Source organism: Leptodactylus fuscus, chromosome 3 (assembly GCF_031893055.1).
Source record: "Leptodactylus fuscus isolate aLepFus1 chromosome 3, aLepFus1.hap2, whole genome shotgun sequence".
Lineage (NCBI taxonomy): Eukaryota > Metazoa > Chordata > Amphibia > Anura > Leptodactylidae > Leptodactylus > Leptodactylus fuscus.
The window spans coordinates 17,883,373-17,909,406 of NC_134267.1; the positions used below are offsets into that span (position 1 = coordinate 17,883,373).

At 40.6% G+C, this 26,034-nt stretch overlaps 1 protein-coding gene across 1 annotated transcript in view; it reads left to right on the forward strand.

Annotated features, from left to right (window-relative positions):
- The window catches only part of SPATA17 (spermatogenesis associated 17), a 131,495-nt gene that overhangs the window by 17,611 nt on the left and 87,850 nt on the right, over positions 1-26,034 (forward strand). Inside the window, exons 4-5 of the mRNA XM_075267166.1 lie at positions 1,356-1,406; positions 24,878-24,981. Coding sequence (XP_075123267.1) covers positions 1,356-1,406; positions 24,878-24,981 — 155 coding nt within the window. The remainder of the gene's footprint in view (positions 1-1,355; positions 1,407-24,877; positions 24,982-26,034) is intronic.

Below are 26,034 nucleotides of genomic sequence, written 5' to 3' on the forward strand. Positions count from 1 at the left end.
AACAACTTGTAGCCCTAGCACTAATTATTTGATAGGGAGGACCCAGTATCTTAAGTGATGATCTCTGATGCTGGAGGACCAGACAGGTTCATGCATTACAAAGACAGTCCATTGATTTTAAAGTGCAATGCTTAGTTTCACCTGTCGGGGTGCTACAGGCATGCATGTGCATAGGTACATGCATACAGTATCAATGTGCATAAGTAAGCTACGACAAGTAACTCTTCAACCCCTGGCTATTGAAGATGTCTAGCCACTTTTAGGCTTTAAAGGAGTTCTCTTTTGAAAAAAACATTTCCAAAATTGTAATATAGAACTGATACAGGAATGAGGTCCTCCATTCAGACCCCTCTAGCACTGTATGATCAGTCAATTTTATGTCATACACAGACAACCAATTAAATTTCTAAGTGTAATTCCTAACTTGACCTGGGGGAGTGCTATAGGGAAATTAAACACAGCTATTCTCTTGAGGGCAAAGCAGCAGGCCACCCTTTTTAAACACACATATTTGCTAAAGGTGTCACATTTCTCTCCAAATTTCCCAAAGATCAGGAACAAGCCTGCTCGTGCGCTAATGGATAAAAAGGGAGCTGGAAAGGGAACGGCATCATTGTCTTCATTTGTAAATAACATATTGCAGCCAACTGTTTCTTAATTGCCCAGACTGTTGATAAATAATCCAGTCCTGCTGCTCTCCACAGACAATTTGCTTTGGATCGGGCTAGGCAATTCAAATAACACTAATTATTTATGATTTTATGATGTTAAAATGAATATTAAATGAAACAAAATTCCCAAGGATTACTCGCATGGCGGCTAAGTACATAACATTTTGTACAGATGGTTGGAAGACTCATTTTTGCTTCATTGCCGCATACATATCCTTGAAGGATTCCGTCGGAAGACAGCATATCTTTGAATTTTTCATTAAACCAGACGTCTTGAAATATGAATTCCTTTTATGTTTCTGCGAGTTTTGGGTAAGAGAACTCTCAGTGAATAAATCATACAATGCTACGTGTCACCAGGACTTGTGAATATTTCTGCAATGTTATTTTATCCTCAGTAGAGCCCCATTGATTATCAAACTCAGCGGAGAGCGTTTTATGATCATATATCTCCATTAGCGCCTACTTTGACTGCCATAGATTTTTCTGGTTAAGACTGCATTATGTATTAGCCGTCCCGTCTTCTCAATGCCCAAAGTTTGATACGGCTTTTCAATTATATATTATGTATAGACTTTCCTTATCTTCTATATGTAAAAATAGGAGCCGGTGTCTGTCTGTGCCTATGTGTGTGAGCGTCGCCGAGACCTAAGCCACCCTTCTCCTCTTCTCTTTCTCCCGCAGACAGCGTACTTTATTATGAAGATGAATTTCTACAATGAAATGGCTGTCAGGGTAAATATCTCTCCTCTTGTTATACAGATGAAAAGTCAATTGTGATCTGAATTTACTTTTAATAATATAAGTAAACTAGACTAATGCCTACATGATCAAGACGGGGGGGGGGGAGCTAAATGGAAAATCCACAATGTAGCTAGTATGGGAAAAAGATGGAGAAGCGGAATTAATCGGAGGGGCTGGGGTTTACATTTATTAACATTTATAGAGCGCCAACGTATTCTGTGGCGCGGTACAGAGACCTCACGTACGTCTGTCTCTGTCAGGGATCACAATCTAAATTCCAAATTGACCCATCGGTGTGTCTTGGGAGTGTGGAAGGAAGCACAAACATGGGGAGAATATGCAAAGTCCATGCAGATGTTTGAACACAGGTGACCAATAAGCCACCAGGCTAGGGCCTTTCACCACCTCCACCATCCGTCATCCTCCCATAGGTGCTCCTCCACTTATTCCAGCCCAGTTAAAAAATTTTCTCTGTCCCCCACCATTCTTGAGCAATCATTTCTTAGTTTCCACACCCAATATGTTCATTTGACTCTTCAGTCCTGGGTCAGGGACCTCCCATCTGACAGTAAAGAGCCTAATTAGCATATTGGGTGCCTAGACCAAGGGCGGGTTCAGATCTGCGCCCCAGTCTCCACTTTCAGTTTCCGTCTTCTGCCGACAGGAGGATTGAAAGATCCAAAAAGTTGGAATTGGTCAAGGTGGTGAAAGGTTCTCCTTAGCTACTGGTTTTGTTCCTGTTATGGAATTTCCTTTTATCTTGGGAATTTGCATGTAGAATAAAGCTAAGTAATGGTCTTTTTCATATTCTTATATTCGTATCCATATTTTTTATTATACAAAAGTAGATATTTCCATGCTTAAATCCTACTACGATTTCCATCTACTTATCTACATTCCATACTAGTGTGCAGTAGTTCAGGACTGGAAGCCGTTTAGCTTGGTACATGGAGTCTTCCTGCTCTTCTCCATCCTAAGGCCATACAGTGTTGGCCAAAAGTATTGGCCCCCCTGCAATTCTGTCAGATAATACTCGTGTTCTTCCAGAAAATGATTACAAGTACAAACTCTTTGGTAATCTCTTAATTTATTTTGCTTGCAATGAAAAAAACACAAAAGAGAATGAAAAAAAAGTCAAATCATTGATCATTTTACACAAAACTCCAAAAATTGGCCGGACAGAAGTATTGGCGCCCTCAGCCTAATACTTGGTAGCACAACCTTTAGACACAATAACTGGGCACAACCGCTTCCGGTAACCAGCAATGAGTTTCTTACAAGGCTCTGCTGGAATCTTAGACCCTTCTTCTTTGTCAAACTGCTCCAGGTCCCCCCTGAGATGTGAAGGGGGCCTTCTCCAAACTGCCACCAAGAGATCTCTCCCCCTCCCCCACAGGTGTTCTATGGGATTCAGGGCTGGACTCATTGCTGCCACTTTACAAGTCTCCAGGGCTTTCTCTCACCACCATTTTCTAGTGCTGACCTGAAGTGTGTTTTGGGTCATTGTCCTGCTGGAAGAGCCCTGACCTCTGAGGGAGACCCAGCTTTCTCACACTGGGCCCTACATTATGCTGCACAATGTGTTGGTCGTCTTCAGACTTCATAATGCCATGCACACGGTCAAGCAGTCCAGTGCCAGAGGCAGCAAAGCAACCCCAAAACATCAGGGACCTCCGCCATGTCTGACTGTAGGGACCATGTTCTTTTCTTTGAAGGCCTCTTTTTTTCCTCTAAACTCTATGTTGATGCCTTTTCCTACTTTTGTCTCCTCTGACCAGAGAACATTCTTCCAAAACGTTTTTGGCTTTCTTAGTTAAGTTTTGGCAAACTCCAGCCTGGCTTTTTTGTGTCTCTGGGTAAGAAGTGGGGTCTTCCTTGGTCTCCTACCATACAGTCCCTTCTCATTCAGACGCTGACGGATAGTACGGGGTGAAACTGTTGTACCCTCGGACTGCAGGGCAGCTTGAACTTGTTTGGATGTTAGTCAAGGTTCTTTACCCACCATCCGCACAATCTTGCGATGAACTCTCTCGTCAATTTTTCTTTTCCGTCCACATCTAGGGAGGTTAGCCACAGTGCCATGGGCTTTACACTTCTTGATGACACTGCGCACGGTAGACACAGGAACATTCAGGTCTTTGGAGATGGACTTGTAGCCTTGAGATTGCTCATGCTTCCTCACAATTTTGCTTCTCAAGTCCTCAAACAGTTCTTTGGTCTTCTTTCTTTTCTCCATGCTCAATGTGGTACACACAAGGACACAGGACAGAGGTTGAGTCAACTTTGATCCATTTCAACTGGCTGCAAGTGTGATTTAGTTATTGCCACCACCTGTTAGGTGCCTCAGTTAAGTAACAGGTGCTGTTAATTACACAAATTAGAGAAGTATCAGATGATTTTTCAAACAGTGCCAATACTTTTGTCCGCCCCCTTTTTATGTTTGGTGTGGAATTATATCCAATTTGGCGTTTTGACAATTCTTTTTGTGGTTTTCCATTGAAGACAAATTAAATGAAGATAATAATACCAAAGAATTTGTGATTGCAATCATTTTCTGGAAGACAATGAGTATTATCTGACAGAATTGCAGGGGTGCCAATACTTTTGGACAACACTGTATGTGAATTGCTGTTAATGAACATTCGGTGAAATGAAAGACACTGGATAATATCCTTGGTCTTCTGTAGGGTTAGATGGTGGCTGCTTTGGACAAGTGGTGGCACCCTATACACCCAAAAAGGAATAAGGCCATGTCCCTTACATTAGGTCACATCTGTCTATCATTCAGAAAAATAGCATATATGACCCAGAACAGCAAAAAATCACACATTTGTGTGCAAAAATAGACTACCCCAAAAGTGTTTGATTTTTTTTACTCCAGTATTTTTGTTATTTAGGAATTTAGGATTTTTATACATCAGTCCTCCAATGCTTGAGATGCTCCAGAATTATTCAGAGGCTCCATCTTCATAATAATTCTGGTGCATCTTGGGAGGTCCCGTGTGCTGGGATTGAAATTTAGACCAGTCAGGAGCTGCTCCAAATTTTAGATATAATTTGCTCCAATTGGCTGAAATTATAGTAAACCTGTGAGGCCGAGGTATCCCCAACCACCTCTGGTCACTTTTTTCAAAATTGGAACGTGAGGGTTTCAAAGTTTAATAGACTCCTCTCAATGAAACATCTTTTGCCTACAGGTTCCTATGGCCTATGTGTCTGCTTTCTGAATGCTGTTAGCAGATGTTCAGGCAAGATGGCCCCCCATGACTAAATGGAAAAAAATAGAATAAAAAAAAAAATACCATAGGAAAATAAAAACAGATTATAAAAATAGAATGTGTGTCTGATTTTAATTAAAAAATAACATATGTAGGCAATACATTCCCTTTAAGAGGTCATTTCTTGAGGACCACCCCTTTTACAATTGAAGAAGTTACACTACAGAAACCCTTGGTGATCAGTTGGAAGTTGGTTTGAGTATAGATTTGCCCTCTAGCGGCCACTACAGGGGAAATACAGTATTACATTCTAGACGTTCTAATGAATGGTTGACCATGTACTAGACTAGATGGATGTGTCGGCTCTGTTGTAGCAAGCTGAGGTCTTTGTTATCGCAGTGGCGGATCCAGGGTTTGCGGGGCCCTACGCGCAGCGCGCCGCAGCGAATTAGGCCCCGCCCACTTTTATGTTGAATCCGCCCATTCTCATTCATTTTTCATGTGATTCCACACAGTATAATCCTCCTACAGTCACCCGTAAATTATATGTCCCCCCTCCATCTCTCCCCATTTTCATATACACCCTTCATCTACCCCTAGTTTCATGTCCCCCCCTCCATCTCTGTCCCCAGTTTCATCACGTTCTCCCCCTTCATCTGCCCACAGTTTAATGTCCCCCCTCTCTGCCCCAGTGTCATGCTGTTCCCCCCTCCCCTTCATTTGCCCCCCAGTTTCTTTGGGCCCCCTCCATCTCTGTCCCCAGTTTCATGCCGTTCTCTCCCCACCCCCTTCATCTTCCCCAGTGTCATGCCGTCCCCCCCCTCCCCTTCATTTGCCCCCCAGTTTAATTGGGCCCCCTTCATTATGTTCCACCTTAATATTTAATACAAAACAAACACTTACACTCACTTTCTATCACTCACCTTCCATCGTTCCCCCGACGCTCCTCTCTCTCACTCCAGTCACATACGCGATGCAGAAGCTGTGACCTCAGCTCCTGCTTAGCTCCGGACCGGCTTGCGTGTGTAAGCGTGATGTGATGACGTCATCGCGCCTACACACGCAAGCTGGGCCAGAGCTTTAAAGCAGGAGCTGAGCTGACAGCTCCTGCATCGCGTATGTATTCAGCTCATCGGCGGACGGACGCTGATGAGCTGAAATCGTGACAGGCAAGTGCCGGGGGCCCCCAGAGGCTCTGTGGGCCCCGGCACTTGCCCGACTATGCCGAGCTAACCGGGACCATCTTGTTAGGGCCAGGCCGCGGGGCCCCGGACGGTTGCCCGGCTCGCCCAGCCCTGGATCTGCCCCTGTGTTATCGCCTCTACTCCCTGACTCATGGAGCCCCAAGAGAGTTACCACCCACTACTATGATGTCCACATAGAATATAATACATACACAAACATATAATACAATAAAATAGAACACCCCTGCCGTAGATTAAATAGAAATCAAAGCAATTCATATAAAATAAAAGAGAGTGAAATGACAACTGTGAGCATCTCGGAGTTGTCTTAAGATGAAGAGAAAAAAAAAAGATGTTGGGCAGACGCGGAGAGAAGTACGTCCTTTCCCTTCACTTCAGATGTATCAGATAGCAGTAAACTAGACTGCAACATTGATTTCCAGTACTGGATCCTAAAATAGTAAACACATTTAAATTGATAGGACGTCTGGATAAAGAGGACTTTATATATTACAGGGAGACAGTAGAAGAAAATAACATAAATCCTTCTCAACCATAAAATGTGCCCTACTTAAAGAGAAACGTCCGTAATATCACATTTCTGAGACGGCACCGTAAAGCATGTGCTGCTATATGAAGCAGGAGATAAACAAAACATCACTATTCTACCCTTCATGCTGTCAAGTATATAATCTGCCTCGAACTGAGAGCTCATAGATTGCATCAGAGGTGTACAGACAGAAGAAAAGTGCAAAGTCCTTACAAGAGATGTGGATTTGCTAAGATGCGATTGGTTTGGTGCTCCCTAGACTGGGGTGTGAGGATGTAACAGGAGCAGAGTCAAGAACGGAATCAAGGGTTCTTACTGGGTGACATGCGAGATGGGAATGTAGTTAGGAAAAGAGTCAAGGGCCGGAAGTAGAACAACCAGTATTAGGTGAGCAATCCCAAGGATGAAGCAGGAGCGATATTCAGGAACAAGGTAGAGGTCAGGATCAAAGTCAGTCAGAATTCAAAATTAGGATCAAGAGCACAAGGGATAAGAGTCAAGAACAAGAATGAACTACAATCAGAATCCTTGATAGTCCCTCCTTTACAGAGACTGCCAGGCCCACAGTCTACTTTAGGCCAAGGTTGTCTTTGCAGCACAATGTTGACAGGGCTGTAGCAGAAGACAGGAGAGCCATGGCCCTATACAGCAGGTCTGCAGCAGAAAACAGGAGACAAGCAAGATGTCAGCACAGGAAGAGAAACACAAAAGCTATGGCAGAAAACGGGGCTAGAAGAGCAGGAGCTGCAACTGCATACCAGGACTGGGCACTGGGACCAGGCAAGTGCAGTATAGAAGTTTTGGAGGGCAGCACTTGACCATGGCCAACTCCTCTGGAGAAAAAGTGTCATAGATCCAATCAGGGCAGGGTAGTATATTGAATATACACACACTAGAGACACAATGAAGTCTCTAATAATTGAACCTAGGAACCATTGAATACTAATTGAATTCAGGAACAAGCCAGAGGTCAGGATCAAAGTCAAAATCAGGATCAGTACCAGAAGGAACAAGAGCCATGACAAGAGGATGAACTACAAACAAAAGTCAAAGAGTCAGTTTTGCTGTAGGTCCCTACAGTTACTGTACACCCCTGACCAAAATATTAAATATTCCTAATTTTTCAGACCGCATCTCACTGCTGCCTCCTGTGGGGACTAAGGCTTACGCCAACACCCAATGTCGAAAAATGTTCCTAACGTTTTGCAATCTATATTTCAAAACCAAGTGCCAGGTTATCAGACTTTATGGATTCATAAAAGGTAGATTAAAGAAATTTCACTAAAGTTTTTTTTTTTAAATCATATTTAGTAATTTTTGCATTTTTTATATCTTTTTTTAAATATTACCTCATTATTAGGGCTTAAGTGAATATTATTTTTCAGCACTGTATATTTTTAAAAAAAATTTAAATACAAATATTAAAAAAAAACAAAAAAGTGAAATATTAACTTTTTAGAATTTTTTTAAATTTTTTTTATTTTTTTTTGCGTGTAGGTATTCTATAAAATAACAATACCAAGCCTTTCTTTCCAAGTTCCTGTCTCTGAAGTTTGGACACCTTGATACGACCCTGACCTCTTCAGATACATTATTAGCACTACAATAATAGCTTACCGGTGGCGAGCTCCTCGGCTTCTTTTTTGGAACAAACATGTTTCCATTTTATGAAGCATGTGTTGTGGATTTTTTTTTTTTTTTGTTACAAAGATTTATTGTAGACGGCGCAAGAAAAATCCCACTACCCATTTATCTTTTGTTGCCCACATTTCTCTCCTACAGAGCTCCATGGCAGTGATGCAGCACCGGATATTTCTCTAGACCTCTATCTTTTTATCTTATTGGGAGTGCAATAAAACTAGTTGTAGTGGTTTTGACCTTCCCTGCCATGAGTTGCCTCGTCATTTGCTCTGCATTTGTTTCTTATGTCCATCCATGGTGTCAATGACTGCCATTTCAGTGTATCAACTATCTATTTATAGATTTAGTATTAGGATTTTTTTTTTTTTTTTACTTTAGTTGGTCAAAAATTGTAGAATTGGTCTCCATCGATAAGAAGAGACTCCATTATTAATATATTAAACTGGGCCCCCATTTAGAACACGCAGGTTTTTACCTGTTTATTGGAATATGCCATAAATATGTGGTGGGGAGCAGACACGCGACCCCTACATGGATCCAATTCCTGTATAGTGGCCGGGTACCGGTATTGCAACTCAGATCCCATTGGGAACTGTGTAGTAAAGGAGCCTTAAAGGCTGGTCCATGTGGACCCCACTAATCAGATATTTATGGCTTATTCTAAAGATAGGCCGTATATAATTATTTGTTGCCAACCCTTTCACAGTAATGGGAACCTGGAAGACCAACCATATGGACACTGTAATGGCAACCATTAATGATTGTCACCCAGCTTTTGTGACTACTGAAGAAGGCCAAAGAGAGTATGTAATCCAGAAATGTAGGCCTTATACACAACGCATTTTCAGTAGGTCATCTGGAGTAGATCTTGTACTTCACGGTTGTAGGTTCTCCATTGGCCACCATATGGCACCATATTTATAATGATGGACTATTATAACACTTATCATCCTCTATGGATCATACCATCATACATAATACTGGCGTTGAACTACAAGGTGGAAACCGTGAGCCAAAGTGGGACAGACTTCTCTCTCCTGATTGGTTTGTGGGGTTTGGGGCATTTAGCAGATGCAATTGCACCAATTCACTTGGGGTTTGGACTCTACGATCACAAGGCCTATAAAATATTCTGGGAACAGTTAAATTTTTGGTTATAGGGCATGTTTGATGCAGAGGTTTTTTTAAACTGTGTGCCCAACACTTGGCTTACTTTACCACAGACAGAATTTGGGGCCCCATAACAAAACTTGGAAAGGATCCACCACTTGGCAAATACCACTATGATCACTGTTCAAGAAAGGAACATTATAACTACAATAGTCTTTGTATTTTCTTCCCCTCTTTGGACTTTCAGTGTCTCACTTTATACTGTCTCCAATCCATCTCTTTCCCCTTTGTGGGACTATTAAAGGAATATCTTATCTTATCTTATCTTAAACTCACCTTAGAGACTCCTTTAGCGTTATAGTTGGGCTCCCTCCGCTGCCGGGTCCTGTTGCTATGCTGCTACTCTGGCAGTGTCTCACTTTGGTTATAGATTTAGATTTGATTTATTTTTTATGCTTTTTTTTTCTTCCTATTTGAGTTATTCAAAAACAAAATCAAAAATTCCAAATGTGTAATATTATGTTTGAGCTTTTATTAATGGTGATTAAACTTAATCTTTTTTCCTTAATATTTCCTCAAAATGTACAAGTCTGATATTCTACCAGTAAACTAAAGTATTTAAGAATTTCCTGGACATAAAATATGCATCAAAAGCGCAATAAAAACTTCACCCGTTATAAAATAAGAGAATCTAAAATTTTAAGAGTAGCTATTTTTCTTCCGCTTACATTTTTAGAACAATGAGACGGAACAGTAACAAACCATTAAATATGAACATCAGGGTAAAATTTTTCCCGAAAATGCATTATTTTTTTTTTTTTAGAATGGAAAACGGAGGCAAACTTAAGTCTGACATGTACAATTCCCGCTTTGTTCAAAAGTATTATGTGAGTTTATTCACAGCAAAAAAAAAAAAAAATTAGTAAAAAAATAAATAAAAAATACATTATTTGTGAATATATATATATATAAATACAAATAATGTATTTTTTATTTATTTTTTTACTAATTTTTTTTTTTTTTTGCTGTGAATAAACTCACATAATACTTTTGAACAAAGCGGGAATTGTACATGTCAGACTTAAGTTTGCCTCCGTTTTCCATTCTAAAAAAAAAAAAATAATGCATTTTCGGGAAAAATTTTACCCTGATGTTCATATTTAATGGTTTGTTACTGTTCCGTCTCATTGTTCTAAAAATGTAAGCGGAAGAAAAATAGCTACTCTTAAAATTTTAGATTCTAAATTTAGATTCAGATATATATATATATATATATATATATATATATATATATATATATTGACTGTTGTATTTTATTGCACATTTTTGACAGGTATTTTATTATGAAATGCCAAAAATAATAAATTGAAACTTCTGTAGCTCACCCTTTGTAGAAAAAGATCTTCAGGGTGCATGATCGACTTCTGGACTTGAGAAGCTTGAAATAGTGGTATGCAAAAAGGAGAAAGATCGGCATCTCTCTAAATACTTAAAATATAACTTTTAATCCATAAATAGGGTTATAAAAAATACAAAATGTGAGAAAAAATACAAAAAAAGAGTTAAAAAACACAGAAGAAATTTTAAAAAACACTAATACGTTTCGGAACTGTATGTTCCTTAATCATAGCGTATTTTATTATTAGTCATATTATACATTTTAATTGTTCTATAATTATTAATTCATTTTATTGTTCATTTATTCAAATATTTGTTTCATTATTCATTTCATTCATGTATATTTTTATGCATCTATTTTATATATTTGTTTTATTATCAGATTATTTTTAAATATTATATATTCTTAATTATTCTTTATGTTTAGTTTTTTAAATAATTTAATTACATATTATTTTGTTTATATTATTTAATGATTTAACTACATATATTTTATTAATTTCTTTATATTTTAATACAAATACTACATGTGTGTCTATCTATCTATGTGTGTGTAAAAATAAATATATAAATATTAATAATAAAAATAATAATATAAATAAAAATAATAATAAATAATAATATACCGTATATACTCGAGTATAAGCCGACCGGAATATAAGCTGAGGCCCCTAATTTTACCACAAAAAACTGGGAAAACTTATTGACTTGAGTATAAGCCGAGGGGGGGAAATGCAGCAGCTACTGGAAAATTTCAAAAATTAAAATGGTGGGAGTTTTTGGGTGCAGTAGTTGCTGGGGAAGGGGAGGGGGTGTTTTGGTTGTCTGTCTGCCCCTTCCCTGAGCTTGAGGACTGGGGTTTCCCCCCCCCCCACGTGGAATTCAGTCTGGCTGAATATAGGGGATCTGCAGTGCTCCTATTAACCCCTTCCTGACGGAACAGGAGCACTGCAGATCCCCTATATTCAGTAGACCAGGCACACTCAGACACAGGGCTACCTAATGTGTATGTGTGTCACAGTCATTTTCTACTTTTGTATCTATTCTAGGGAACGGAGTGATTTAGAACTTTTAATTTTTTTACTTTTTTTAAAGCTTCTTTTTTTTCACTATTTTATGGGAGATTCTATACATTGATATTGCGGCTGATCATAGACCCCCCCCCCCAAAAAAAAAATAAAAAAAATATATATATATATATTTATATTTATTTTTAGCTGACTCGAGTATAAGCCGAGGGGGCCTTTTTCAGCACAAAAACTGTGTTGAAAAATTCGGCTTATACTCGAGTATATACGGCAATATATAATATAATAATATAAAATAATAAAATAAATTTTATATATATATATATATATATATATATAAAGCATTAATAAATAACATTCCCCTTTTTTTCTACATTTTTACGTCATTTCAACAAAACTTAATAAAGCGATTATAGCAGTAACACGGCGATAGGAAATCCACTCTGTTAAACAATAAAAAATATCTTCGGAGGATTATTCTGGGAACATTATTAAAATTAAAAGGGAGAGGAAAAAAAAAAAAATCCCCTCTCCTGCTGCTGTCAGCTCCCCAGACTGTACTTAACATTGGGCCAAATTTACATTTTTATAACTATAGCCCTATAGAACTCTAAATCAGAGCTATATTATGGTAGCTTTCATTCGGCTATAATATGAATCAACGTCTTATCTTTAGTGATTATAGTTTATCAACTTTCTGCAGCAAAAAGTAAAACCTATTAGTAAAAAAAAAAGAATAAAAAAATTTGCCTTTGTGGAAGCAGATGGCTTTCGTATATTAGGTTTTATCATTTGTTTAAGAGCTTAAAATAAACATTATTTATAAGATGACTTGCGTTTCGATGTTACTTAATGAGGACTATGCATCATTGATTTGACTACTAGAAGAGGTCATTTAATACCGGCCTGTTAACAAGCAGTAATCTGCGGCTGAGCAGAAGTCACTTTGCTTAAAATTATCCGCTCCGAGCTGATCAACGACAATAATTGTTTTGTTCCAATCATTGTCGAAACTTTCTAATTGCTCTGAAGGTCATCCAAATATAGGATTTGTTTTTAACCCAAGAACACCGGGCTGTCAAATTGTAAGCAAAAGATTAATTCCCGACGCCTAATTACATTATATGTTCTGTGTCTAACCCCTCTCGAAAAAAAAACAAAACGTGGCGTACTTATTTTCCCGACCATTACATAAGCGTTTATTGTACGATGATTTTGTATCTGGGGTGAAAGAAATGACAAAAATACAAATCCGAAATAAAAATATAGACTGGAAAAAAAATACTTTTTAAGGGTCAGTTCACACGTGAACTGCCCACGCGGGTTTTGACATCGAGAGAGACGTGGTGAGCCGCGTCTCTCTCTTGTCAAAACCCGCCTGCCGCGACCGTCGCGGTCGCGGCTTTCCCCTCCGCTGTCGGCTCAAATGAATGAGCCGACATAGGAGGGAGCTGCCGGGGGCGGAAGCCGCGCAGCTGAGCATGCCCGCCGCTAGCGGAAGAAAAAAGCCTGGTGGTCTACATAGACCACCATTGTAAAGGGGCGGATTTTGAAGCGAAATCCGCTGTCAAAATCCGCCCCTTTGCCTACGTGTGAACTAGCCCTTAGGTTAAGACTAGAGATGAGCGAATAGTGTTCGAAACTATAGTTTCGAATACCTCGCCCCATAGGAATGAATGGAAGCGGCCGAACACCAAGAGGTTAAGCGCTGGCCGCTTCCATTCATTCCTATGGGGCGAGGTATTCGAAAGTGTGTCTCGAACACTATTCAAATCAACTCACGTTGTGAAATTGAGCTAAAAAAAAAAGCGTTTTTTTCAGCAGTTGGTGTTTTTCTGCGTTATTTTTGTTCCCTATTATCTATAGGGAAACGCTCATGGATTCCACTACAAAAAGAACTGGCTGTTTTTTGTTTTTTTTCCAAAAATACACGTTTTTGAAAAAGATGCTTTTTCACAGCGCTTTTTTTTTTCTTGCAATGTGTAGATGAAATTAAATAAAAACTTGTTCCCTTTGCTGGTACTGTAAAACACACCAAAAAACAATGTGTTTACACCATTATTGAATGTCCGTTGCTCTCATCCGTCACAGGATCAGAGCAATGGACAATAAATGACAGATGGCAGGCAGAGCCCCTTCCATAAGGTGTCCATCTGATACACCCCAATGTAACAAATATGACAGAAGTTTCTTCCATTACTAAAGTAAGCAAATGTGGAAGAAAGCTACCGCATTGGGGTGATTGCAGATGTCCTATGACGGATGACAACGGACCATTAAAATCTTTTTTTTTTTTTTAAATCAGAATAGCCTTAAGAAAGGCTATTCCTCTCCTACCTTTAGTTGTCTTCTCCACCCCGCCGTTCGGTTAAAATCCAGTTTGCCGCCGGAATGCAAATGAGTTCTCTTGCAGCACTGGGGGCGGACTGCAGTGCTCAAACAGCACTGGGGGTGCCCCCAATGCTGCAAGAGAACTCTCCAGCGTCGCCTCCAACTTCTTCAGGAACGGGGTCTTCTTTGCGTCTTCTTCTGGGGGTTGGCTTCAAACTTCTAGGCCTCGGACCTAGGACAAAGCCGACTGCGCATTCCCACCAGCCACAAGAAAATAGCTGCTTACAATACTGTGTAAGCGGCCATTTTTCTTGTCACCGCGGGCAAGCGCAGTCAGCTTTGCCCTAAGCCTGAGGCCTAGAAGTTTGAAGCCAGAAGAAGACACATCAATAATTTCACTGTCAGTGAGTAAGGGCTGAGATTGTCACGGACCGTCAAAATAGAGGTCATGTCCTGTTTATGGCCGTTTTCATGGATCCTTCCATACACTGAAATGTACGGGGATTCATAAAAACAGGAGTCCCCCAGGGACAAGATGGCCGTCAAAAAACGATCATGTGAATATTCCCTATTAACAGACACTAGATTTACTTCCCTTAAAAAAGTCACATGGCCAATATTCACTGTTATGTGAATATAGATTAAGGGGGCATTCACACAGAATATTTTGGTGTGGAGTCTGATGTGGAATCCGCGGAGAAAAAAGCCTCCAATTGACTTCAATGGGTTCCGTTGGGTATGAACCTGACAAAGGTCAACATCTACTTGAGGTTTGTATGTTCTCCCGATGCTTCTGTGGGTGGGTTTCTGCCAGGTTCTCTGGGGTTTTCCAACACTCCAAAAACATACTGAGGCTAATGCCCCATAGACCAGAAACACCACACTAAAGCGCTGCAGGAACAACTGCGGCATGAACGCATCGCATTTTTTTCCGCAGCACTTTGAACAGAAAGTTCACAGAGTTTTCCTCCTCAGATTTTCAATTACCATTATATCTATGGGAAAGCCACCGACGTTTCCGTAGATATAATTGACATGCTGTGATTTCCAAAACCGCATCGGTTTTGGATATAGCAGCATGTCTGCGCTCTGATTTTTACCGCAAAGTGAGCACGGGATTCACATGAATCCCATTTACTTTGCAAATTCTGTAAACCACTGCGATTTTTCCCGCTGCGGCCAAATTGCAGCATTTCCGGCCCGTGGGGCCCCGGCCTGATAGGTTAATGTGGACTTTAGATTACGAGATGTAATGAAGAGTGCTGTGGAGTATGTAAGCACAATGTAAATTTAGAAAAATCTTATCCTAAATCCAACCATTTTAGTAGTGACATCTTTTGTCTTGATCGTTTTCCAATGGACATGACTATGAATGCGGGAACTTTCTATGGTCTTGCACCTGGTCTGCAACCTAGCCACGATGGCTATTTCTTTGCAAAAAAATAATTCAGAGGGTTCATGTACATACAAAATCAGACTTCGCAAAAGAACAGACTATTAAACAATTCCAACGAGAGGATTGAGGGCCCTTACAAATGATAAGGAAATAGGGGTGATACAAGAAGCAATAATGCTAGCTTTGTATAATGCCCCAGCCTTCTGAGGAATAATGATGGTAATAGGACTAGAGTCACTTTATAGAATATCCTAGACATCCCTGTGTTTTAGGACACACTTAAAACAAGATATTGGTCATTCATCTGATTGTCCTCCATGATAGCACATTCCAGAGAACATGTGCAGCACAAGAGAAGTCTTGAAGACAGAAATGTGTGGCTCAGATTATGTTGGATATGAATCTTAGCTTGTTGGCCGAATGCAGAGCATGGGAAGAATGGTAGAAAGAGATAAGAGTGGAGAAATAGGGACCAGGTCATAAAAAGTAACCTTGGAGACCTTTGGGGTTCCATGCTACCATGATCTCCTTAAGGCTGGGTTCATATCTGTATGACAATTTCTTTTTTCTCCACCGATTTCAGTTTTGAAATGGCGGACACCAATGTAGTCAATGGGACCCACTGGTGTCCTTGTATAACCACAGAAACAGCAGTCCGGCTCTCTGTTGTTCAGGACCCCTGGCGGATACAATGGAGCACACAATGCTAGTGTAAGCAAGTTATGAGTTTTAAAAATGTACAATTACTTTAAACACAGAAATAATGCACATAGTAATTATACAGTACAGATAACGTACAGAGTGATGTCATATAACAGGGATAATGCACACAGTGATGTCACAGTACAGGATATTACACACAGTGATGTCACAGTACAGGATAATACACACAGTGATGTCACAGTACAGAGATAATACACACAGTGATGTCACAGTACAGGGATAATACACACAGTGATGTCACAGTACAGAGAATACACACAGTGATGTCACAGTACAGGGATAATACACACAGTGATGTCACAGTACAGGATAATACACACAGTGATGTCACAGTACAGAGATAATACACACAGTGATGTCACAGTACAGAGATAATACACACAGTGATGTCACAGTACAGGATAATACACACAGTGATGTCACAGTACAAGGATAATACACACAGTGATGTCACAGTACAGGGATAATACACACAGTGATGTCACAGTACAGGGATAATACACACAGTGATGTCACAGTACAGAGATAATACACACAGTGATGTCACAGTACAGAGATAATACACACAGTGATGTCACAGTACAGGGATAATACACACAGTGATGTCACAGTACAAGGATAATACACACGGTGATGTCACAGTACAGAGATAATACACACAGTGATGTCATTGTACAGGGATAATACACACAGTGATGTCACAGTACAGAGATAATACACACAGTGATGTCACAGTACAGGGATAATACACACGGTGATGTCACAGTACAAGGATAATACACACGGTGATGTCACAGTACAGAGATAATACACACAGTGATGTCACTGTACAGGGATAATACACACAGTGATGTCACAGTACAGAGATAATACACACAGTGATGTCACAGTACAGAGATAATACACACAGTGATGTCACAGTACAGAGATAATACACACAGTGATGTCACAGTACAGGATAATACACACAGTGATGTCACAGTACAGAGATAATACACACAGTGATGTCATTGTACAGGGATAATACACACAGTGATGTCACAGTACAGAGATAATACACACAGTGATGTCACAGTACAGAGATAATACACACAGTGATGTCACAGTACAGAGATAATACACACAGTGATGTCACAGTACAGAGATAATACACACAGTGATGTCATTGTACAGGGATAATACACACAGTGATGTCACAGTACAGAGATAATACACACAGTGATGTCACAGTACAGAGATAATACACACAGTGATGTCACAGTACAGGATAATACACACAGTGATGTCACAGTACAGGATAATACACACAGTGATGTCACAGTACAGAGATAATACACACAGTGATGTCACAGTACAGAGATAATACACACAGTGATGTCACTGTACAGGGATAATACACACAGTGATGTCACAGTACAGAGATAATACACACAGTGATGTCATTGTACAGGGATAATACACACGGTGATGTCACAGTACAGGATAATACACACAGTGATGTCACAGTACAGGGATAATACACACAGTGATGCCACAGTACAGGGATAATACACACAGTGATGTCACAGTACAGAGATAATACACACAGTGATGTCATTGTACAGGGATAATACACACAGTGATGTCACAGTACAGGGATAATACACACAGTGATGTCACAGTACAGGGATAATACACACAGTGATGTCATTGTACAGGGATAATACACACAGTGATGTCACAGTACAAGGATAATACACACAGTGATGTCACAGTACAGAGATAATACACAGTGATGTCACAGTACAGGATAATACACACAGTGATGTCATAGAACAGGGATAATACACACAGTGATGTCATAGAACAGGGATAATACACACAGTGATGTCACAGTACAGGGATAATACACACAGTGATGTCACAGTACAGGGATAATCCTCACCATCAAATCATAGACCAGTGATAACACAAAGACAAAAGATTACTGTGTACACTGTGAGATCACTCCTAGACAATGGGTGTTCTATTACAACAGTGTGGCAAGTAGGAGGGTGGAGACTTTGCAGACAAAGAGGTGGAATGTAATTAGTTCACCAGAAGGATCTCAACCCAAGTGATCACATGACAAGAAAAGTAAATTTAGCCAACCAATGACAGACCGTCATCATCTGGAAAGAAGTCAGCCATTTAAAATTTCCGTCCGATATTTGCTAGTCTCTGAGTTCGTGGTGCAGTTGGCCGTTACACAAATTATCTTTTTCTAAAATAATGTTGCGAGTAAATCATCATGTGTAATGTGCAGTATCATTGTATGGCCGGTTAGGTCAGCTATAATGGGCAATACAATCATTCACCAGACAATAAATAGTTTAACTGTTTTTCATCCATTGACCTACTTTTAGCTAATAGGACTTCTGAGGATGGATCATCAATGTCAGATTGATGGGGGTCTAACTCTTGGCACCCCCACATTCAGCAGTTGGAAGGGCACACAGCACTCATTCAGGTGCTAGGTCGTCTTCATTCCACCTGTGCCAGAATCTGAGGAGCAGCGGCTATTAAATTATGAGAAGAGAAGGTCTAGTTGGATCCGGCAAAAGATCTTCTTTAAGGATCTAAAGGGTAAAGAAGTATTTCTAAAGCCTAGACAGCATCAGACCCCAATACTAAGAACATGAATTGCTTGGGTACGGTGGGGGCTAGAGAAAAATTTCCAACTGCGCCTATTAACAGATGCTATGAACTGGAGTTGATAAAGGTAGTAAAAGGTCCTCTTTAGGGTATTTTGTAGGTTTTAGTTAAGGTTTAAATGATCTTATAAGAGTATTTGTAGGAGAACTCGTCTGAAACCATTATAAGCCTAAAAAATATCCATGCGGTTTCTAGTACCAGATCAATAAAGGTTTTTCTACCCTTTCACATTACATATGTCCAAGGCCCCATCTTAGACATGTCTGCTGTCTTCATTGAATGGTTGATGTCTTCATTTGCCTATTTTCTGGCTTGAAACTCAACGAACATCAAGAAATGCTGAATCATAAATCTGACCATTGTGGGGAAGGTAGTTCTATAACAGCAATGGTGCGGACCCGACCAGTCAGAGACAGGGACACAATGTCTGGCGCAAACAGATTTATTTGGAAAAACAACAAAATAAATAAACCTTCACCTCAGGCATAAAATAAGTAAAATAAAATACAGCCTTAACTAACAAAACCCTGCTCGTCCGAGCACTAACTAAACAGAAACAAAAACTAACGATACGTGTGGCTTACTACCAACCACATGAACAAACAAAGTAGCACAGTACAGTCTCACCAGACTCTTAGTATTTCAGAACAGACCCAGGCGCCTCCTCTCGCTACGAGGATTTGCCCTGAAGTGCAGGCTCTGCTGCCTTTTATGGCCCAGTAATGAGCCTAGGACCCAGTGGCGTAATTACCGTCATAGCAGTGGAGGCAGCTGCCACAGGGCCCGGGACATTAGGGGCCCGGTGACAGCCGCTATCGCTGCTATCATTATACTCGGGGGTCTTTTCGGACCCCCGAGTATAATGATTGGCGGACTGGGAGAGGTAAGAAACATAAAAACCATGTTACTTACCTCTCCACGATCCTGCCAGGCCTCTTTCCTGACATCTCTGACGTCACATGAACCCGGCCTGCGTCTTGGGTCATGTGACGTCCGACGTCATAGCAGAAGGACGGCAGCAGAGAAGACAGCGTAGGAGCCGGGGGGCAGGTAAGTACCAGTGTTTTTTTATGTTTTTATTCCCTCGGGTCTCCGATTATTATACTCTGGGTTCTTAAAAGACCCTAGAGTATAACAATTGTTTATGGTTGTCCACTATGGGGTATAATACTGTGTGCAGGGGCCACTATTGGGGTACAATACTGTGTGCAGGGGCCACTATTGGGGTACAATACTGTGTGCAGGGGACATTATTGGGGCATAATACTGTGTGCAGGGGCCACTATGGGGGATAATACTATGTGCAGGGGCTGTTGAGGTAGTGACCTCCACCAAACCACGGGTCACTTCTAGTGTTCAGTCACCTGCTCCAAATTAATCATGCATGTGCGCACTGACTAAGCTAGACACTGACACAGAATTCAGTTTCGATCTCAGACCATGCAACTAGGCGCTGTGGTTGCTCACACAGTACTGAGGTTTATTGAGGAAGGTCACTACCTCAACAGGGCCACTATGGGGGATAATAGAATGCGCAGGAATGCGTAGGATGGGGTCGGTCGAGGTCTTCGGCGTCGGTGTCAATGGGGGGGGGCATGTCAAAAGTTCACCACGGGGCCCTGCCGTTCCTAGTTACGCCACTGCTGGGACCCATACCTGGACTGAGGCCTACACAAGACCCGCTCTGGACCACACATAGGTTATGGGGGAGATATACCGTTTCCAGTACTGTGTCTGTCACCTTGTCACACCATGTACAACCAATCAAATTTGGTCAGATTTGACCATGAACTAATGTTGAGTAATGGGAATTACTCAACATTCCTCTGACAAGTAGGTCTTTGAACCTGCCTGGTCCTCCTGTAGCTATTCCACCAGCAGAGGTTTGTTGCCGAATGTGGGTGTTTATTGGAGAGATTGAGGAAGTTCTTTGCTAATTGATGTAATGTATAAGGCTAGTTGTACGGGTAGGATATAGAGACATAATCTAATCACATTCAGTAAAATAATCAGCTATTAACAATCCATCCACGACCACCTTTGTCTGTACCAGACACACTTATGATGTGGTTGACATGCAGTCTACAAGTGCAGTAATTGACTATCTGCCATAGCTGAAGGTCTGGTTGACCTTTCATAGTGACAACATGGAATCCGCTGACGGTGTAGTTACATCCCACTTTTTCCAAGCATAAATCATTTTTGTTCCTACTGTGGTCCAGACGCCATACCTGGCATGTACGAATAAAGTCAATTAATAGTTCTCTCTTAGATTCTGATTTGTAAGGGTTGAGCGCCTTTGCTGATATAAACTTCCTTCACGAAGACTTGAGACTGTTAATCAAGAGTTTCCAAGAAGCGTGACATCTGTACGTCTCTTTAGAAGTGTCAAAAACCAGCAGATATACGGCCACCAAGACTCAACCCGATGCTCGGAGCGGAATCGAGACGTCCATTTCGAGAACTCCGAGTCATAGTAAAGATACAATAATAATATTGAGAGGTAAACATCATATAGATATATGGCTCTCTGATCTTCGCCTACCGGGATTCATTGAGGAGGCCTTATTATTTAATACGTATTATATGAATGACATTGAAGAGAGAATTGTGAGTAATGTTTCAATTTGTGTAGATGATAGTAAATTATGTGTCAATGTAAATACAGGGGAGGATGTAAATTGATTATAGAAGGACATAGACTGCCTGGCAAATTGAGCAAACTAAGGCACAGATGAATTTCACTGTAGATAAATGGTCTGCAAGGCACTTGGGTTGGAAAATTCTTAAGCAGAATATTACCTAAATTGGATTGAAATAAATAGCTATTCCGAGGAAAGGGACCTTGGGATTTCATAGATAATAAACTGAAAATGTCTCGTTGACACAGATCAAGTCATTTGGGTCTACTGAATATTTTTAAGGAGCAAGCAAACGTATTTGTTTTACTCCTGGAGTCGGATTGTGAGTTGGATTGTAGAACATGCACTAGGTTAATATAATATATATAAGTATAATATATATACGGTATACTTTATCTATGCGCACTACAACCTCTTCTTCAATCTGCTTCTACAATCTGTACATTCTCAAGAGTATGGGACAGTGAGATTGGAATAATATAGGACTGAAGCATCAGACTACACACAGAGTTTTTTGTAGTCTGTTACCACGGAAACATATAGCTTTACCAACATCTGCCCACGGGTTGGCGGTGGTGCTGAGCCGCTTATATGTAATCAATCGCTGTCGCTTCTCATTCGTGGTGCGCACACGTGCCCTTCCCCAGCCACGGCGGATCACGTCTGTCCCCCGGCGTGCGCACACAGCCAGCACCGCTGAACCTCTTCTCGTGGCTCCACAGTACGGCCGCTTGTTCGGTACATTGAGAGCCGCCATGTTATTTCGCTTGCTGGCTGGACGATGGCTCCGCCCACACAGTCGCGCCAGCCATCCTGGGGAGCGCTGCTCAAGGGCCTGTGATGATGTCATCTGAGGTCCTTGAGCGAATTCTAGCGTGCAAATTGCCGTTAGCGCCCGCGAACTCCGGTGGTCTATGGTGAAATTAAGTAGCCTATGTTTCAATCTGGGACCCAAGGTATATATGTGTGAAATTTGAGGCAAATCCGTTCAGGCGTTTAGGCGTGATTGAGGAACAAACATCCAAACACACAAACTTTCACATTAAAGCTGTATACTCTACTCTTTTTTTAATTAAATTACTTGCAAATTATTTTTTATTTTAGATGCATAAAAGCAGAAAAAGAAAAGATAAAAGTGACTCTTAAAGTACATGGTTTAAAATAACTGGACCTTAGAAGGTCTTAAATAGGGTTGAGTGATCAAGCAAATTTCATGATCGCAATCCGGATCAGCTGGAAAATGATCGGATTATGAAATCTCAAGATCGGCTTAACCCCACTGTGTATATAATATACAATTAGAGTTGAGGGATCGACGATCAAGCAAATTTCACGATCGGGATGGGCTGGAAAATGATCGGAAATCGGATTTTAAAATCGATCCTGAAATCTCAAGATCGGCTCAACCCTAGTCTTAAAGTTAGGTGAATACAAACTCAAATGAACATCAACACATGACAAGTTAAACCGTGCCAAAGTGCATATATGGTTGTTCAAACAAATTTATTATATTAAGGCCTATCCTTAGGATAGCCCATAAATAGCTAATCGTTGGGGGGTCCAACAGCCAGCCCCCATATGAATCAGCTGTGCCTTGTTTCTTCCAATGACCATACTATACACAACACGGGGCCAGAATCAGTTGGTTGTGGTCCCTGTATTGTGGTTGGGTTCTGTTACTGTATTGTAGCTCCCATTAAGGTCAGTACCAGCTCCCAACCACTATACAGGGACTGCAGCCAACTGCTTCGGGGCCAGAAGTGGGCCCCTTGCAGCTAATCCATGGGGGGATTGGTCCCCCTATGATCAGATATTATTGACCTTTCCTAAGGGTAGGCCATAAAATAATAAAGCCTGGGAACTCCTATAAGTACGCCCTTATTTCTTTTATAGAGATAAGAGGGTAAGTAGTACCACAGGTGCTCCTAATCAAATAGCCTTAATTAATTGATCATCATCAAATTTGACAACCTCTATGAAAGCGGAATTTTGGCAGTTTGCTGGTCTGGAGCAAATGCCAAGGAGAAAAGATGTCAGCAGTGATCTTGGAGGAGCAATTGTTACCATTTCCAAAGAATCTAAAGTCCAGTGAGAAAGATTAATGACTTGATAAATGTTCAAGTTTATAAAAGTCCAAATAGAAAAAGCCAAACCTCAGTGAACTGGAGCAATGTTGTAAAGTAGCGTGGGGCAAAATTCTTCCAGAATGATGTGAGAGACTGATAAAGTCCTACAGAAACCATTGCTTCACGTTATTGCTGTAACGGTGGTTTTACAGGTTATTGATTCATGGGGGGCACTTTGTTTTTCACAGGTGGCTTTTCTATTTGGGTTTTTTGGTCCCGAATTTCACGTTGAGGCAAAAAATGGCACCGGCATCCAGTTGCAGCACTCCGCTCTGCATTAGGCCCAAGTGAATGGTGCCTAGTCGGGAGGGAGTGTCTTCAGGCGGGTGTTCGCGGCTGAATCAGCCGTGGAATCCGCCTGAATTCAATGGGTGTCGGTCATTACCTTTTTCCACGAGCAGTTTGTTCCGGCTCGCGGCAAAAAGGAAATGACCAACACCCATTGATTTCAGTATCAGGTGTTTTTTTGGTCAGTATTTTGACACAGAATCCGTTTCAAAATGCTGACCAAAAAACCCCGCCTGAACTCAGCCTTTGCTCAGAAGATCAATACACGGACAATGGAGTCTATGTAGTAGAAGGAACTGCGCTCTCACCAGGATTTTGATATAACTTGACACATTCGGCCCAAAGGCGAATTTCACCTGATGAAGGGCATTTTTTGAAAGCCTGAAACGCGTAGTTGTGTTATTATTGTTTAATAAAATTCAAGTCATATCAAAATCCGGGTGAGAGCGCAGTTCCTTCTACTACATCGACTCCATTGTCCATGTATTTGTCTTCTGAGCATTTCTAGTCACACCCAAGGGGTGTCAGGAACGTTAGCAGCTGTTTTTCACCCAGAGAAGGGGCCCTCTGAATAAGTGGTCCCCAAGCTTATATAGGAGTTGTGACCGTCCTCACAACCTCCCAAGGTGAGATATATATATATATATCCCCTTTCTCTACCTGTTTTATCTACTTACTATACTATGAGTTGCTCGATGTCTCTTCTTTTTGTCTTTGAGTGAACTCAGCCTTTGGGTTTCATTATTTGTTGAATAAATAATGAAATGGTGGAATCTCTTGTGTGTTGTCCATTTGAGGTTATAAATTTGAGGTTTCCTAAATTTAAGATCTTCCAAGGACCAGATTTTTGTAATTATAAGAGAATTCATAGAGGGTGTTTGATACTCCCTTGACTATATGTGTTTAGTGTCTGACGTTCAATTGTACAATAAATGATTCTAGAAAATAATTTGTGGTGTTTTTCTATTGAATCAGCCAGTTGGTTCAGTTGATGTCCATTATTTTCCAAAGTAGCACAGAAGGACAGGGGTTACCTGCCCCTTCTATACAACAAATATACTTGTATCCTACGTCTGCTATATTCTCAACTACAAAGCACCAAAAGAAGAATTTTTGATTTTTTCAGAAATTAATTTAAATTTTTTTATCTCAAGATTCAAAAAAGATGGCAAGGATATTATGTCCGAAAATATGTCCACAACTACTACGCACGGAAGAAGTATTTAGAAGGCGTTTCCATCAAAAACACCTTTGTAAGGTAAGAATAGAAATCTTAATGTGTGTATGAATATGGGATACAATGAAACGATGAAATTTTTCTCTAAACTTGTCACCAAGTACAAATTGATAAATAGCGTAACGCATTGTAATACCACTTACGGTAATTTATTAATTATTAGTTAATTAATTTGCCATTTTTTTAGATTTTTTTTGAGAATCCATCAAACCTTTTAAAAGATAAAGCCCCTGTAGATTACATATACATCAGCTCTTGTTCTCCATATGGATGGTACCAATTTATTTTCTCGGAAAAAAACAAAATGTTGTCGCCCATTCGGAGAACAAGAGCCAATTGACGTATAACCAATACCATATCTTTTGACTGAATGGATGGTAATAAAAGGATCATTTATTTTAGGTGCATTGGAGTAATGAAAATTTGTTGTGAAGGTGGACAATGTCTCCATTTTTTAAGATTGATGGCGCATCCTTAGGATAAACCCATCAATATTAGATCTGCAGGGGTTCCGAAACTGGGAACCCCGGCAGATCACTAGTACCGAGGCAGCACGGGAGATCCACACTGCTCACTCGTCATACAAACTATAGTGGTGAGTGTAGGTACTGCAGCACAGTTCAATAGACTTCAATGGGATAGCACTTCTGTACGGATCTGCTGCGCTGCCTTGATCCTGGGTGTCGGACCCCTGAAAATCTAAAGGTCCATTCACACGGAGGAATTTGGCGCTGATTCTGGCATGGAATCCTCGTCAGAATCAGCGCTGAAAAAAAAGACTCCCATTGACTACAATGGTTTCCGTTTTCTGCCCCACAACCCATTGAAATCAATGGAAGCCTTTTTTTCCCATTGACTTCAATGGGTTCCGCGCAGAAAACGGAACCCATTGAAGTCAATGGGAGTCTTTTTTTTTCAGCCCTGATTCTGACGTCGAATCCGCACCAGAACCAGCGCCAAATTCCTCTGTTTGAATGGACCCTAATATTGAAGGCCTTATCCTAAGGATGGGCTATCAATCTTAGAAACTAGATAACACATCAGAACACACTGGGGCGCGTGCGTGAAACCTAA